The 17428-nt window shown below is 43.8% G+C and overlaps 1 protein-coding gene across 1 annotated transcript in view; it reads right to left on the reverse strand.

Moving 5' to 3' along the window:
* LOC126442761 (uncharacterized) overlaps positions 1-16786 on the reverse strand; it is a 111038-nt gene extending 94252 nt beyond the window's left edge. The window contains exons 1-2 of the mRNA XM_050090794.1: positions 16444-16786; positions 7147-7494 (exon numbers count right to left, since the gene is read on the reverse strand). Of these exons, the coding sequence (XP_049946751.1) occupies positions 7147-7494; positions 16444-16786 (691 nt within the window). The remainder of the gene's footprint in view (positions 1-7146; positions 7495-16443) is intronic.
* Between the last annotated feature and the right edge of the window lie 642 nt (positions 16787-17428).

The following is a 17428-nucleotide window of genomic DNA, read 5'->3' on the forward strand; positions in this document are numbered from 1 at the left end:
TGTAGATACAGAGACTAACCTGGGGTAGTGGCATCCAAAAAGAAGAAAAAAAAATCGAGTTCGAGATGACAGCATAGCAGCCTCCGCCAAAGAAAATCTGACGACTGACGAGCTGTCTTCTGCGCTGGGGACCCAACTTTAGAAGACGACAGGCTGGTGGAAAGAACGAAAAATGGCTCTGAGCACTATGGGACTTAACTTCTGAGGTCATCAGTCCCCTAGAACTTAGAACTACTTAAACCTGACTAACCTAAGGACATCACACACATCCATGCCCGAGGCACGATTCGAACCTGCGACCGGAGCGGTCTCGCGGTTCCAGACTGTAGTGCCTAGAACCGCTCGGCCACTCCGGCCGTCGGAGGAAAGAACGGCTAGGGACTCTTATTCAATCTCTACACATCTCTCCAGCTTGCAGATCTGACTTCCAATACGACAACATACAATTTTTATACATTGCATCCCTTGCCGGGAAACTGTATTTAAAGAAGAGGCTACTATCCATTAACGAGAAGTGTGAACCGGCTGAGATGTGAAAATCTTAGTGAGAACAGTGAACTGTAATGATTATCATAGAACGCCCAAACTAATAGTGTAGGAACAGTGAAAAAGATGAAAAGCGACACTGTGTGAACTGTGAAATTATATCTTGTTTGAACTCTTGTAAGTTTCTTTGAACTGTTACAAAACAAAATCGATAAATGCCGCTAATTAACCAGCATCACACACTTGAAAGTGAAAACGCGGAATCGCAAATCGAAGTGTAAAGTCATAAGTCCGTACGCTGTCCAAACGGATTACGTTTTATTTCACCACTACGAGAATCAGCGCTTCGGGGATCAGTTAGCAGAGCAGCGTACAGCAGGCGAGGCGAATGACTCGGAAGCAATCCCTGTGGCCTCCATCAGCTGCCGTCCAGCGTCAGAGACCGGCGAACGGCAAGGATAGCCGTCTGTGGTCGACTACGGCAACCAAAGACACCCAACGTGACAATGACAATGTGGCGAGCAACAGCATTGCGCCGGAGAAGAAGGTAGCGTGTATGCTAATCACATTACATCTAGCGAGAGGAAGCTAGTATTAACAACCATAGGGATTTTTGAGAATAATGTTAAATGATTTCGTAATCATTTCCTTAATAACAAAATGTCGGGGAAAGCAAAATGCAGTACAATCTTAGAAGTAGAGGGGCAGTGCAGCATCAGGGTAATGAAATCGAAGAGGCAAGCCAATTACAGGGCATGCCAAATGAAATTAGTAATATAGGTAAAGAGGAAAGTATACGAAATCGTACGGATGGTAGCTATTTACCAGAATCATCTGATGTAGAAACAGAAGTTTTCTAAGAAAACACAATTACAGGTAGTAGCAATAGTGGAATTAGAGAGGTGGATTCTGATGTGGATGACATGAATGTTGATACTTAGTTAAGTAAGGTGAATGGTGATATGAGAGGTGATGACTCTGACACCATCATTGCTAATGAATCAACAAGTAGATTATGTTATGGAACAGCATCAGCTGATACATTGCCTACACAAGATAATAATAAAAGTCTGGCTGAAATGTTAAAAGAGTTAGTATCTGGACAAAAAGAAATAATAAAGGATTCAAATGAATTAAAGGAAGGGCAAAATTACTTGCTGATCAAATATAAGCAAGAAACAAGGACTCAGCAGAAATTAATAGTAAGTTTAAATACTTTGAGACCAGAGTTGATTCTCATGAAACTAGAATAGGGACTTGTGAAAAAAAATGGAGCATGAGAGTAAAGAATGGGGTCAAAATTAGATAAGTGTAAGCAAGAGGTTAATCATAACCTGATGATGAAGCAGCGAAAATAAATTGTCTCATACAAGCTCAATTGTATTGCCAGTTAGGGATGAAGTCATTAAATTAAGTAATGATCAGTGTAAAACAAACCAAATTTAGCACGTAAGGCAAAACAAACAGGCCAGAGACTTAAAGGACGGAAATGCCGTCCTTAGCCGTAAAGTATCACGAATATAATTTGTTTGTAATGGCAATACAAATATGATTCAGGGTCGTTTGACAGAAACGGAACAGAAGGTAGAAAACATACCTCAACTAAGAGAGATGAGTAAAAACATACGTGATGTGGAAGTTGCGTTAAAACAGAAACTCGAAACGTGGACTGAATGAAAAAAATCTAAGTGTGTTGTTCATATTAAAGAAGTAGTCAGTAATGCCAATGCTTACAAATTGCATGACTTTTCTAGTAAAGATACTATACGTCCTGTCGCTTTCATTCGTCAGTTTGAGGGCATCATAGCTGACAACATGACAGAACAGCAGGAAATCCAATTCGTGGACAATAGGCTAGAAGGAGAAGCAAAATTATGGGGTACAGAGGTCAGTAAAACATGTAAAATATATAAAAGATTTGTTCAAGCATTCTTGAATCAATACCGGTCTTGAAACACACAAAACAGACCGAGGGAGGAAGTAGTTATCAACAGGTTTGATAATGAAAATGCCATTATACCACAAATGGATAGGAGTGAGGTACTAGAAGGTCCTGAACCGAAGTTTAGTGTCTTCAAGATATCAATAAACATAGACATGACAGCCACTTTCTGTGACAGGCCGCCAGCAAAAAATGATCAAAGGTATACTGCATTCTTCTATGAGAGACGAAGCTCTGAGTTCAGTTCTAAAAAGCATCTTATGGGGGTAGATCACGTGTTTGAATTTGAGAGAGTTGTGAATGAAGCGCCACAACAATTATTAGAGGAAATGTCAATCAGCGAAATGAAAATATATTACGAATAGTAACCTCAGGGGCAATAGCACTCTTTGCATTGCTAGGTATCTGACGCCTACCAGGTACCCAAGTTAACTAACAGTTTACTTTCTTTCTTTTCACGCTATTAGTTCTTCCTTCTTCATCATTCTAAACTAATATCGGCCATCTATCCTTCCTCTATATTCAAAAGATAAAAAAAGGCAAAAGACGTACTAATCGAATAGTTAAGCATTCAACCATAGACTATACTTATGTATCACAAAAGATAACAGGCAGCATAAAGTCTGCAAAACAAGTACAGACCCAGGCTGTAAGACCTAAAATCATCATCCATACAGGCAGAAGAACACCCTACAAACTGCGTACAGAAACTTTTCATACATTTTATGAAACACAAAGGAATTACATATGCCTCTATACAGAGAAAACAATCTCCTATACTTCTTCCTTTAGCTAGCTTGCAGCTGTTGCAGAGGAAGAGAACTGCGCCAAACCAAGTAAGTGGATACAATTAGAACAAACAAAGTGATTACAAGCAGTGATGAGGTTTCCGCTGTAAAATATATATATATGTATATATATATATATATGGGCTAGGATGAGTCGAGCCACAGTTAAAATGAAAGAGTTTAGGATCGACCAGACAAGTCGGCCACACATTTAGGTATTAGTAGGCTAGGTATTTCCGCCGAAGCATTATTATTAATTGTATCATGACACAGAAATGGTACCTTCACAGCTAACATGAGTCTCACATAGGACACAGACAATAATAAGTACTGAGGTACAAATGCATATAGCACATGAGAAATGTTTCTATAGTTTTTACATGTTTGAGCAGCAAAGTCCATAATAAACTACGAGCAAATTAAAGTAACAGGATTTGCTTCGCTATTTTTTATGTTATCACGATATATAGTATCTTCAGTTCTCTCAAAAGACCTGTGAATCTTGTTTGAATGCCTAATTAAGTTATCGAATGAAATGAAAATAAAACCTGAAGTGTAAAATGAGAGCTATTCTCAAATCATTTCCATTTTCAAGATAGTGGTGCGCCGTGGGCCGGTATAAACTTGAGTGCTGACTGGGATGAGTCACGCCTGATGCGTAATGGCAGTATACGGGTATTAACAGGTGGTGCGAGAGTGCACTGACCAATGAGTCAAGGTTAGGAACACCAGCCACACGAGGAAACAATTCAAATGAAAGCCCTGTAGTCGGCACAGCAGTAACAGAGAATTTGTAAATAGTATTGTATTACTTCAAAGCAACATTGTGTATACTGTAAAACTGTGTAACATATATGTATGAATTTTATACAGGACACTTACATGATGCTGAGTATTTATGAATTATGTGATAGTAAACGATATATATAGAAGACCTAGTACTGGCAAAAGTAAAAAAAGGTGTCGGTATTATTAGGTGAAAGCAGATACGACTGAACCCATATTAGATAAAGTAAAAAATAAGAATGTGAGTGTTGTCAGGTGAAAGTGGGCGTCAGTGCGCTGATATTAGATGAAAAACATGTTTTGTGTAAAGCTGGACGGCACTGCACCGATAACATGTATTGTTTATTTCCTATGATATATAGACATCAATAAGTGTAGCGAGTGTTTATAAAGAGATTTAATTGCCAAGGTGCTGAATACCAAGACTACAGAAAATTTAAAGAATAGCTCTATGCTGAAGATCATAAACGATATTTTGTATTAAGAAGAAGTTCATGATGTGATGTGCGTTTAGTTAAGGTTTTTTGATTGAATTCAGATGAGAAAGTATAGCAGTAGTAAGTCAATGGTTTTGGTTAATTGGGATGATATTTTAGCAACAACAATTTCATAGTTTTTGTTTAACGTATTTCCATGAATGAGAGAGTAGGAGAGCTACTAAGAGATTGGAAGCTTCAATTTTTTTTTTAATTTGGGGCAAAATTTTCTCATTTCCAAACTTGTCAGTTGTCTTCGAGAACAGGCCAATTTTGGAAATAAAAGAAGGAAGGGGATGTGTAACATTCCTAGTCGACAAACCCAGCGTTGTCTAGTTATTCATTTTTCCAATTTTCTATTAGAAATATATCCATTTTTATAATATGTATGAACGTCCCACGCGAGGACATCTAGTACAGACAATTACAAAAGCGCACCAGTTATCCCGTTTCAATAAAGCAAGCAACAGAATCATTTGAAAATGAAATTTTGAAAATTAGAGACAATGTTGTTGATATCATAATCGAGGAAGAACCAAATGTAGCAAAAAGAAAATGCGAGGAGATGTGTATAATAAGGAATGTAGCAGAGGAGAAGCACGATATGTGACGTACAAATTCAGAACGGCAGTCAGAGATTTGAATGCTCGAACTACTTATTGGCCTCTAATTTACTTCTTCCTTTCACTGAAAAATAATTTTCCCGAAAGAATTATTTCTGTTGTTGTGCAGTCCTATTCATTTTTCAAATAAAGCTAACTTATAAACAGCCAACGAACTTGTCGCAGATCACAGAAATTAAGCGCTATTGGGCTGCGCTAGCACTTGGATGGGTGACCACCCGGTCTTCCGAGCGCTGATGGCGAGCGTGGTGCACTCAGCCCTTGTAAGGCAAACTGAGGAGCTACTTGATACAGAAGTATCGGCTCGAGTGTCGGAAACTAACATACGGCTGGGCCAGCGGTGTGCTGACCACATGCCCCCCCCCCCCCCCCCTATATCCGTGTCCTGTGGGCGTTATTGGACGCGGATTGGGCTTTCATGGCCTGTTCGGGCGGAGATTAGTTTTTAAGAAATCGAATGTGTAATAGCCCTTATCAAGTTTTTTTTCTTTTTTTTTTTTTAAATAACCTGCAACAACCTTTTGGAGACGTCATGAAATTGCTTAAATTAGCAGCTACTATCCCAATGACAACGTGTGAAGTAGAGAGATGTTTCCCCGGTCTGTCGCAGATCTAAGCGTTTGTTAGGAGTACCACGGGTGAAGATAGGCTGTCTGCTTCTGCTGTGCTTTCTGTGGGAAGTGAAATTATTCACAGGCTTCAAGATTTCAAGAGGAGAGTCATAGATCCACCACGAAAAAGGAAAGGAGAATGGATTTTCTCTATAAATATACCGCTACTGTCAATTGAACGCTACTAACGTAGTCACCCACATTTTCCGGAAACTTTAGAGCTACACAAATATTTTAAATAATTTAGAAAATTAAATTATTGGGAAAGGTAAATTGCACAACGCAGTAAAACTAGAGAACCCCGTACCCGACACTTTAGGCATCAGCCGCCACTGGCTCTTCTGTCACTAACCACACGTTCTCTGCACCATGCTGGCAAAATGACGATTGTTAATTTCTGGCACGCAGAATGCCGTCCGCCATTGTCTCTTATCAGACGGAACATTCCACTTACCGCATCATCTCACGTGCACCGGACTGCGATTCACTGTGCTTGCGCAACGATCGATAATTTGTACTTACTGTCTCGGTCTCTGTCATTCTTATCGATGTATCACTAAGCATTGAATAGTTAGAGCACTCTCTCAGGCTCTACGTTAATTTTGAGTTGTTCTGTACTGTCATGTCTGAATCCCCAAAATTATTTAGTGTTTGATCCATCTTCAGAAACTGAAGTTGTGTGTATCGAAATAATCGGCAGCAAGCTGTGTAAAAGAAATTTAATTCCTTAACTGGTTTCAGGCACTTAGAGCCGTTCATCAAAAGGTTACAACTACCGCATTATTTGCGAGCGTCAACGATAACATGCACGCAACATGTTGCTGTGTTCATGTGGTTCATCCTGCCTATACAAAAATGGCCACACAATGACGTCAGCAATAGGCTGCTTGTATCTTGTTGTTGATGTTCGAAAAAAAATAATGTGATAGTTATAACATTTTGTTGAAGAGCTCTAAGCGCCTGAAACCAGTTAAGAAATTTAATTTATTTCACGCAACTTGCTGCTGACTATTCCGATGTCTGCATAATTATAGAAAACATGATTAAAGAAAATTCTTGATTATGACAAGGTACGTCACAACCTCTGCACGATCATGCTTTGTTAATACAGAACCTATTGTTTACATTAGGGAACCTTCCATTTCCAGCTTTTCCGAAATATCTGGAAAACGTTTTGGACTCAGTTAAGGGATGTAAATGGTTAATTTACGGCCTTCGCCGATCGTACTTCACGATATCTCCTCGCTCGCGAAATGATGGACAAAGTACAGTGACCTAAGATGTTAGGTTGAACATGAAGTGCAATGTGCCCGTAATAAACATAGTCATTGACACAGTTAGACTGAAAACGTATGGTCTTCCTTCACAGCAGCATGTGGAAGCCAAGCCGAGTCTCAAGTCATGCGAATGCGCACTGCACGAAAAATTACTTACACGTATGTTGGCAGTGTTGCCACCATAGTTGATATTCACCCCGACTACCCCTCATTCTCCAGCGTCTGCCTTGATCATTCGAGTTGTTGATGTGACTGCAGAGACAGTCCAGCACCGAGGTCCCATTAGCCAAGAACAGAGCCAGCAGCGAAGGAACTACGGCCGTTGCATTCATCGTCTTCTGCTGGTAGCTCGCAGCAAACACAAGCTGCGCGCATCGCTGGGAGCGCAGCCACAATATAACGGCGAGCGCAGCGGAAGTCTGCCGCAGGATGACTGAACCACAGGAAATGCGACGTCGCTCGTCCGGACCACAGCCACGATCGTGTGTGGCGCGAGAGTGACCAGCTGCCGGCACACAGTCTTCACACAAAAGTAGTCGCTTGTCTGCCACACGCTCCTAGGGTGACAGCGAGTTCCGACAACAGACTTGTGGGGGACAGCTACAATACTGGTTTGCTATTCCGACGCAAAAACCGCCACTCCTGCCGTTGTTTACAACTGAAATGCGGACTGAGTCAGACTGTACGTAACTACCCTCGTAGAAAACGTTAATTTCTTCATAACAATGATTAATGATCAACATATTACACCGAAGAGCGAAAGAATCTGACACACGTGCCTAATACCGTGTAGGGACCCCGCGAGCCCGCAGAAATGGAGGGAACTGACACCACGAATCCTGCAGGGCTGTCCATAAATACGTAAGAGTACGTGCCGATGGAGATCTCTTCTGGACAGCACGTTGCAAGGCATCCTAGATACGCTCAAGAACCTACATGTCTGGAGAGTTTTGTGCCCAGCGGAAGTGTTTAGACGCAGAACAGTGATCCTGGAGCCAATCTGTAACAATTCTGGGAGCGAGGGATGTCGCATTGTCCTGCTGGAATTGGCAAAGTACGTCGGAATGCACAACGGACATGAACGGATGAAGGTGATCAGACAGGATGCTTACGCACGTGTCACCTGCCAGACTCCTATCTAGATGTATCAGGGGTACCATATCACTCCAGCTGTACACGACCCACACCATTATAGAGCGTCCACAAGCTTCAACAGTCCTCTGCTTAAGTACAGGGTCCATGCATTCATGACGTCCTCTCCATACTCGTACACGTCCATCCGCTTGAGACAATTTGAAAGGAGACTAGCGCGACGAGGCAACATGTTTCCAGTCACCAACACTCAATGTTGACAGGCCCAAGCTATGAGTAAAGCTTTGTGTCGCGCAGTCATCAACGGCACACGAGTGGGCCTTCGGCTTCGAAAGTCCGTATCGATGATGTTTTGTTTAATGTTTTGCACGCTGACACATATTGCTGGCCCATCAGTGAAATCTGCAGCAATTTACGGAAGGATTGCACTTCTGTCACGTTGGACGATTCTCTTCAGTCGTCGTTGGTCCCGTTCTTGCAGGATCTTTTTCCGGCTGCAGCGACGTCGGAGATTTGATGTTTTACCGGATTCCTCATATTCACAGTGCACTCGTGAAATCGTCGTACGACAAAATCCCCACGTCACCGCTACCTCGGAGATGCTGCGTCCCATCGCTCGTGCGCCGACCTTAGCACAACGTTCAAGCTCACTTCAATGTAGGTAACCTGCCATTGTGGCAGCAGTAACCGATCTAACAACTGCGCCAGACACTTGTTGTCTTGTATAGGCCGCAGTCCCGTATTCTGCTTGTTTAAATGTCTCTGTATTTGAATACGCATGCCTATACTAATTTCTTTTGCGCTTGAGTGTATATGCTGCTAGGAAAATTAATTCACTGCTCTGACGTAGATGTGAAGAGCAGTATAAGTTAGCTGTTTCTTTTCAAGTTAGTAATGACGAGTGATGGACATCGTATACAATTATGATACATCATAAAGACAAGAAAAGAATTCGTCTTTTGCAAATGAGTCATTTATTTATGTGTACCAAATATTTTTCGGCTATTCATGGTAGGCATCGTCTGCCACCTGTAACAGATAAGAAAACCATTTAACTATACATATTTCAGTAAGAGGTCTGTACTGATTCTTGGGGCCTAGTTTCAGTTATCTAGTTATTTACAACTTCATGGTTGTGTTCATTACACCTAAATTTGTTTTTTTTGCCCTTTTTATGTATTCATGTGTTGTCCTCTGCGTACTAGATATGCAGAGCATAGGTTTTTATCAACAGTAGGTTGATTTAACTGCACATCAGCTACACAATAGAATTCTGCACATGTTCCTGCTCACTTGCTGCATGACTGACTGAGTGATTGTGGGAGCTGTAAAGGCTGAGCGTGGAACAGGGTGTTGGGATAGGGATGGAAGGAGGGAGGGAGGGCGTGTAGAGGGGCACCATCTTTCTGTGTGTGCGTGTGTGTGTGTGTGTGTGTGTGTGTGTGTGTGTGTGCGTGTGTGTGTGTGTGTGTGTGTGTGTGTGTGTGCGTGATTTTTTTGTGGCAAAATGTGAATTAGTTTGAATATTATCTCATGTTATTGCTTTTATGCAAATATTGTTGGTAGTGACATCACGGGCTCCACAATATGTCAAACCTCTTGTAACAAGAGACTTCTTGGTTGGTAGCGTTCCCCTGATCTGACCCAGAAACTTTCTGAATGCCAACATCGAGCACCTATTACTTGGCCTCCACAGCTTCGGAAGCACCCTAACATTTATCTGGACACTGAGCCATGTGGGCACTCCAATAAATGAACTTATTCACACATCAGAAGCAAGCACAAAGGACAAATTTGAACTCGGAGTAGCAGGCACAGCCCTGCAATTTCAGCTGCGACATCAGATTCTTGAAACCTGATGTATAGAATAGCAGACTGTCACAACCATCTACAACTTGTGCGGGATTGGAGGGTCCACCGGGCTGTAGCATACTTCTCTCCGAGCCTCTCAGAGAGAAACCATCGTAGTGTGCTCACTATGTAATGGCCACAACAGACTTACCCAACTGTTCCACATACATAAGCCAGACTGCCTCCCAGTGCAGCTGTGGTACTCATCTCATTGCCCATATTCTCAAGGAGAGTGTGCTGCTGGCTGAACCACCTTCCTATCCCAGATACTTGTGGACGATGGGACAGCTGCTAAGAAAGTCATATGTTTTCGGAGGGAAAGTGGATACGATAACAAAACGTAGTGCGCCTCGGCATTCTGTGGCAGGGGCGGATGCAAGCAGCGCCTGTGGCTGGGAGCTATGCCTCAGGTGGCCTCAAGCCACTTTCTCCATCCGCACTACCATGAAATGTATGTAGATATTTTACCTCATTAAGTTAATTATCTCATTAACATCTCTAGCCTGCACACTCGTCAGTTTTATGAGCACATTTCAGTCACAATGACTATGGTGGCCGGCCGTAGACTATCACTGAGTGGTGCTGACGTGGATACAGCTGACAGCTGTGGACCCACTTCTGCTTCCGCACCGCCGGCACCCCTCTCCAGCGACTAGCCGCAGTTTCCAGCTGCCTGATTTCCATTTAACTTTTAAGCACAGGTCTTAAGCTACCTTCACGTCAATTTTCATCCAGGACGACAAGGTCACAGACCCCGGAGCTGACCAGTCTCATTTTTCCGTTTCACATTATTTTACGTGAATTTTCAATGAAATGATGGACAGATAACCGACATGTTTAGTGCCTTTAAATCGATGGAAATTATCATGCATGTTTCGACCACCGACCTGCTGTAACAGGAATCGGAATTCATCCGACCAGGTGACACATTCCCGTTGATCCACGATCCAGTCCCAGTGACCCTACGCCCAATACAGTCGTAACTGACGACGCCACTGGTTGAACACAGGCCCCAGGCCACAACAGTGTGTTGTTTGAAAAAGTCGACCACGTCAGTAGGCTTCCTCAAAAGTTACCCATCCCATACTTGGAGTAACGCATCTCTACTCAGTTTAGCACATTTCCCTACCACACCACGTGCGCGCAATAGCACGAGTCATCCACAGTGAAGTTGTCATTACAGTTTTGGGTCGTCCGTGTAAATCTTTACGTTTTAGATTAGAGGTTAATCTAGCTCGTGACCGTTGTGAATATCAACCGAAAAGGCGTTAGGTATGTCATAGTTTCCTGCGTTTTGGAAGATTATACCACCATAATTTATGCCAACTAGTTACAGACAGGTATACTGTGTGCGCGAATTTTCTGGGAAATCTGTGGGGCTTTCTTTCACTGGTCATTGGCTACTTTTGGACAGATACAGTGTAAACAATTTGTATCTTTCTACAATCTGTACAGGTATCGTATGTGATGACACAAAAATTTCGGTATTATCTTACTGTCGCAACATCAGTTTCCTTTTCACTCAAATTAAAAAAACAAATAGTCTAGCATCATTTTAAAGTGTAAATATCAGTGTGCCTGAAGACTACATCCTCCTTGTTTAGGGGTTTCCTTTTTGGTCCTCAGCTACTGTCCAAACCTTCCGTGTATGGCACAGTCTCTGTTCGCTGTGAGATTTCACCTGCAATTTCTGTTCTCAGTAGTCAGTGAATTTTGCTGTGCCCTGTAGATTCAATAAACAAGTTCTTTAAACATGTGAGTTCGAGCCCTACCTTATGCAGGTAAAGATTAAAGAAAACCAAGGCTGAAATAAAAGGAGAGAAATATGTGCTACATTGATAATAAAACTAATGCAGACTTACGGGAACGACAGGAAAGCTGATGCATTCAAGATTAATACTACGAAAAAGCCTATCGGAAAGAAGGAAAGGGAAAACTCGTTTATGTATGGAGTGTCTGCTGACAGTATGAACTATACAAAATTCTAGATGAGATGATGATGAAAATGATGTTTCGTTTGTGGGGCGCTCAACTGCGAGGTTATTAGCGCCCGTAGAAATTCCCAACCTTTGCTCAGTCAAATGTGGCCACTTTCATGAATGATAATGATGATGCAATGATCAGGACAAGTCGGAACCCCCCCCCCCCCCCCCCGTCCGCGAGCGGAGAAAATCCCAAACCCGGCCGCGAATCGAACCCGGGAGCCCGTGATCCAGAGGCAACAACGCTAGCCACTGGACCACGAGCTGCGGACACGAAATTTTAGAGACAGCATCCTTACCGAAACTTCCTAGTTCACTAAAGCTGTGTGAGGCGGAGAGTAAGTCTGGTACATCTCCACCCTCTTCCTCCTCCCCCCCCTCCCCCCCCCCCCCCTCCCCGCCCGTGCCACCCAGCCTTACATCTCTAGTGTCTTGACGACTGGCGCTAGGGAAAACTTCCTGTCGATAAAGCTCTGTATGACATCTTATATCCCTAAGTTACTAGTCCTGGTCATTTCGGGAGACATACGTGGGAGAAAGTAATATGTTGTCCTATGTTTCTTGAAACGTCACCTTTAGAAATCTCAATAGCAATCATGTCCATGATGTACAATGTATCTTATTCAACGTGTGGCACTTGAGTCTGTTGAGCATTTCTGCGAAGTTGTCCCGCCGAGTAAACAATACCGTGAAGAAATTCGCCACTCTTCTGTTAATCCTACTCGTCGAGGAGGCCATGCTAATGGAGACTACTGTGGAGTCAGTCGAACGAGTAAGCTGCGTGTTTTGTGAATCAGTTACATCTTAAGACTGTGTAGTGAATCTCAGTCTGCCACCTGCTTTGCCTGATTCCTGTTTTGTGCGGTGATCAGCCTACGAGTCCGTCTTCACGGCTACTCTTGTGTACTTTCTTGTCGACACTGTTCCCAGCAATTTGCCGCCTATGGTGTAATCGAGCAGTAGTGGACTTAGCCTATTTTTACGCAGTACGCTACACTTATTCGCTAAGACAGAAAGGAATTACAAACATTGGCTGCGACTGGACATTGATTTAAATCAATGGGGAAAGTTGAAAATTTGTGCCGGACAGGTATTTGCAACCGGGTCTCCCGATCACTTGGCAGATACGCTGACCACTGCGCCATCCTGGCACAGGGGCCATCACAACTGCACGGACTACCATGGCACACCTCCCAGCAGACCCAAATTTTCAACCCATCCACACACTACCAATTCAATGTCCCTTGCCCATCGTCTTCATTACTCGCGCCATTTCGCTGATTCCCGTAACAGGCCGAGCGTGGTATGCATCCGCACTCATGAGATCATTGGGCATCCTCGACTTAATTATGAGGTATCTTTTCTTTCACACGTGTCCGGAACAACAGACACCATTTTGATCCAGCAGCTACTATGAATTAAAACACAAAGTAATTACAGACTTTCTCCATCCTCAATGTACCATTACTTAGCAGCAACTTTTTTGGTGACCATGGAGACGTGGTAGAATTACACCTGTAATAGGAAAGGAAATTGATGATTCAGGCACAGTCAGTGCACGAAGTAGGGCAGGAAGTGGTCCTTTCGAAGCCATACAGCTAGGAATGCGTTTCCATATCTTCACAAACTTCACGGCAAGTTGAAAAAGAGAGAGAGGGAGGGATAGAGATTGGCTGACATATACGTGCGTATGATAAACCCCTTCCCTCAAAACATTTTTCTCATCAGTGACATGTCATCTGTGTTACCACAGATGACATGTCACTGATCTCGTTTGTACTAAGGCTGCGGTACACACGAGGTGCTTATTTGCTTCCACCCCCTGATTGGAATGCATAAATTGTAACAGACGTTCACCAACCTGCAATCTTCTACAGTCGTGGCCGCGCGGGGTAGCCGCGCGGTCTCAGGCGCCTTGCCACGGTCCGTGCGGCTCGCCCCGTCGGAGGTTCGAGTCCTCCCTCGGGCATGGGTGTGTTTGTGTGTGTCGTCCGCGGCGTAAGTTAGTTTAAATTAGATTAAGTAGTTTGTAGGCTTAGGGACCGATGACGTTAGTAGTTTGGTCCCATCAGACCTTACCACAAAATTTTTCTTCAACAGTCGTCGTTCCCTGCGCAGAAAACGGCATGTAGGTTGTGAATCCGTCATTTTGAGGCTGTAAGAAACTCTTAGTGAGGAACTATCGCTTAATAAACGATTAAATTTGCCATCAGTTTGTTTATACAGGACGTCACTCGCTTTTCATTAGCAGAACACGAGAAACTGCACAGTCCTTTTTAGAGTCGCAAGTGAATTTTTATTCCTCAGCAAATTACTGGACTGCATATTTCTGTAATTAGTATCACACTTTTCTCAACTATGTGTCCAAATAACCATATACTGCAAACAAAGTCTTAACTGTTACTTCGGCGGACAACACGTCTGTCCTCCGACACTGCCAAACTAGCTCTCGCGTTTACAAACTAGACACTGCAAATTAAGTCTTAAGTGACACCGAGGCGGACAACATGTCCGTCCTCCGAGACTGCCGAACGAGCTCTGATCTTACAGCCGAACCACCTCGCCCGCCATCCAAGTTAGTCGCGATCCGAAGATCACCGAAGTGCTTCGTCTGCCTTTTCGTTTTGCAGTTCTTTATTATTCACTGGTTATTAATACTTGTGAAGTAATGGAATGATAGCACGCTATTGGGAGACACTTTGATTTGAAATTCAAATAAATACGGTGTTTAATTTTTCAAATATTAATAACAGCAGATTACCATTTTGCAGCGCAACTTCCGAATCCAGCAGTCAAATGGCTCTGAGCACTATGGGACTTAACATCTTAGGTCATCAGTCCCCTAGAACTTAGAACTACTTAAACCTAACTAACCTAAGGACATCACACACATCCATGCCCGAGGCAGGATTCGAACCTGCGACCGTAGCAGTCCCGCGGTTCCGGACTGCAGCGCCTAGAACCGCAAGACTACCGCGGCCGGCGCAATCTAGCAGTCAACCGCGGAGAAGGACCACAATTTAGTTGATCTTTCTGACGACTCCAGTATATAATATACAATTTGTCATCAATACCTCATCGTGGTCCAGGGGCTAGTGTTGCTGCCTCGGGACCACGGGCTGCCGGGTTCGATTCCCGGCCGGGTTGGAGATTTTCTCTGCTCGGGCACTGGGTAATTTATGGCAGTGGCTAAAACGGACTTTGAAAAAATTGGACTGTATAACAACTGGGATTTTGTAGGGCGCAGTTGAGTGCCCACAAACCAAACATCATCGGCACCTCACACCGCACTACGTCATCTTGCAACTGCTGCCTTCTCAACTACTCTAAGAAAAGCTTCTTGGAACCGAATATGATGGCTGAAAAGCCAGGAATACTACACCTTGGCTGTTCCGTGATAGAAAAAAATGGTGCAAATAGCTCTTAGCACTATGGGACTTAACTTCTGAGGTCATCAGTCCCCTAGAACTTAAAACTACTTCAACCTAACTAACCCAAGGACATCACACAAATCCATGCCTGAGGCAGGATTCGAACCTGCGACCGTAGCGGTCACGCGGTTTCGGACTGTAGTGCCTAGGCCGGCGCCGTGATACAACTTTGCAATCGTGTCAAGACCTGAAATGGGTTTCTATAGCCTGGCGGGAAGTAAATTTATGCACCCTCTCCGAAAGCCTTCTTCACTATTGTGGGGTTGCCATAGAGAAATGTCCATTCATCTGAGAAGCGACCAGAATGCAGAATTGGTGTGCGCGACCATTATTGGTCTGCTTCTACAAAAGCTAACATCAAATGTCACTATCTGAACGTGTTTTTATTTTCTGAAAATATCAAGCGAGAGAAATCTTTGATGAAAAAGCGGTCAGTAGAACAGCAAAAGTGTTGGGAGCTGCAGACCCATCTTTCATTTACGATAACGATGGAAGCAGGAGAAATGAATTAAAATTTGTGCACCGGCTGGAATTCGAATCCGGGTCTTCTGGCTTGGTAGGCAAAAATGCTGATCATTACACCACTGCAGCACTACGGCCAAGATTGCTGCACGAGCTACACAAGTCCAGTGCCCTCCCCAACACAAACTCCAATTCATATTTTCAGCTCATTGTCCCCCTACATTATCATAGTAAAGGTGAGAAATGTCTCGGGGAAAAATTTAATTATAAGGTCTAGAGGATCACCTGTTGTATAGGACTTCCCTCTCGCGTCCAATGATGGGGTGCTATACCGATGCCAGAGAGCCCTGGCAATACTCAAACTGTAGCGGGAAAATAAGCTGAGGATTTGAAATTTGTGTTGGGGAGGGCGCTCTACTTGGGTAGATCGTGCAGCACTGTTGACCATAGTGCTGCAGTGGTGTAATGGTTGGTACTCTGCCTAGTAACACTCGGATTCGAGTCCCGGCTGGGGCATGAATTTTAATTCATTTCTCCTGCTTCCATTATTATCAGAGTAAAGGTGAGACTTGATTGGCTCGGGGAAAATTTATTTATAAGATCTATAAGACCATCTATTATTGTCTGGGCCCTCACAGAGGAGGGACGCCGAGACGCCGGACCGCCGGTCGAGACCCGACGGGGTGCGCTGGAGCGACCCCTGGCACAGGAGCAGCGGAGTCTGGAAGTTTAGCGTCGATACTGATGAGGCTGGACAGTGAACCGGACAAGCAGACCCAAAGAGTCCAGGAGGATGGAGGAGAGCACTTCCTGGTAAAATCGCGACCAGGAAGCGGTGACGCCATCCACCAGCTGCCGCGTGGATCTGACGCTGGCGCTTCTGTCGGTTACAGACGCTATTCCTGGCGCGATACCGCAGAAGTCCGGTTTCGCAGATACGACGTGGAGGCGAGAATCCGCCTTCCTGCTGCCCAATCATCCTAGTAAAGGCTGAATGTGTCCTTAAATGGACAGTGCATCGCCTTCCGGGGGAGGTCTCCTTTTAACGGGCTGGTTTGTGTGATCTACACATTCCGAACCCCCATCCAGTCCCGCCAGACGGTCAGGTATATCGGTTCAGTACCACAACGTGTAACGCATACTGACTATAGTCTGTCCATCCTAAGAATAAACCTGATGTCAAAAAACACAAAAGCGATGATTGGTCAGAATCAGTAGCACACGTACACTGGTGTTGTTCATAGAGTAAATATCTCTGGAGTGAGCATTCACGTGCGCAGAACAGATTTTGTGTTGTCAACATACATTGCCGGGCTGGTCACGTGTTCTCGGGACGTCGTCTGTTTGTCCGTATAGCGCGCTGTATATTTAGAATGTCACTACATCCCTAGTGCAGACGGATTCTTTTCGTACGTGTCGTGGATTATTTATATATGTTGCGCAGACATTTTAACAATATCCATTTGATGCCGGGGATAAACCAGCTACGTAGCTTTTAAGGGCAAGTGATATTACATTCTGCTTCTTTGCGATAGGTGTCACAGTTCAGAGCCACTCGATTTTTGGTAGTTTTCGGTATGATACGGCGCTTTATAATATTACATAGCCTGAAGTACATTTT

Source organism: Schistocerca serialis, unplaced genomic scaffold (genome assembly GCF_023864345.2).
Source record: "Schistocerca serialis cubense isolate TAMUIC-IGC-003099 unplaced genomic scaffold, iqSchSeri2.2 HiC_scaffold_1402, whole genome shotgun sequence".
Taxonomy (NCBI): Eukaryota; Metazoa; Arthropoda; class Insecta; order Orthoptera; family Acrididae; genus Schistocerca; species Schistocerca serialis.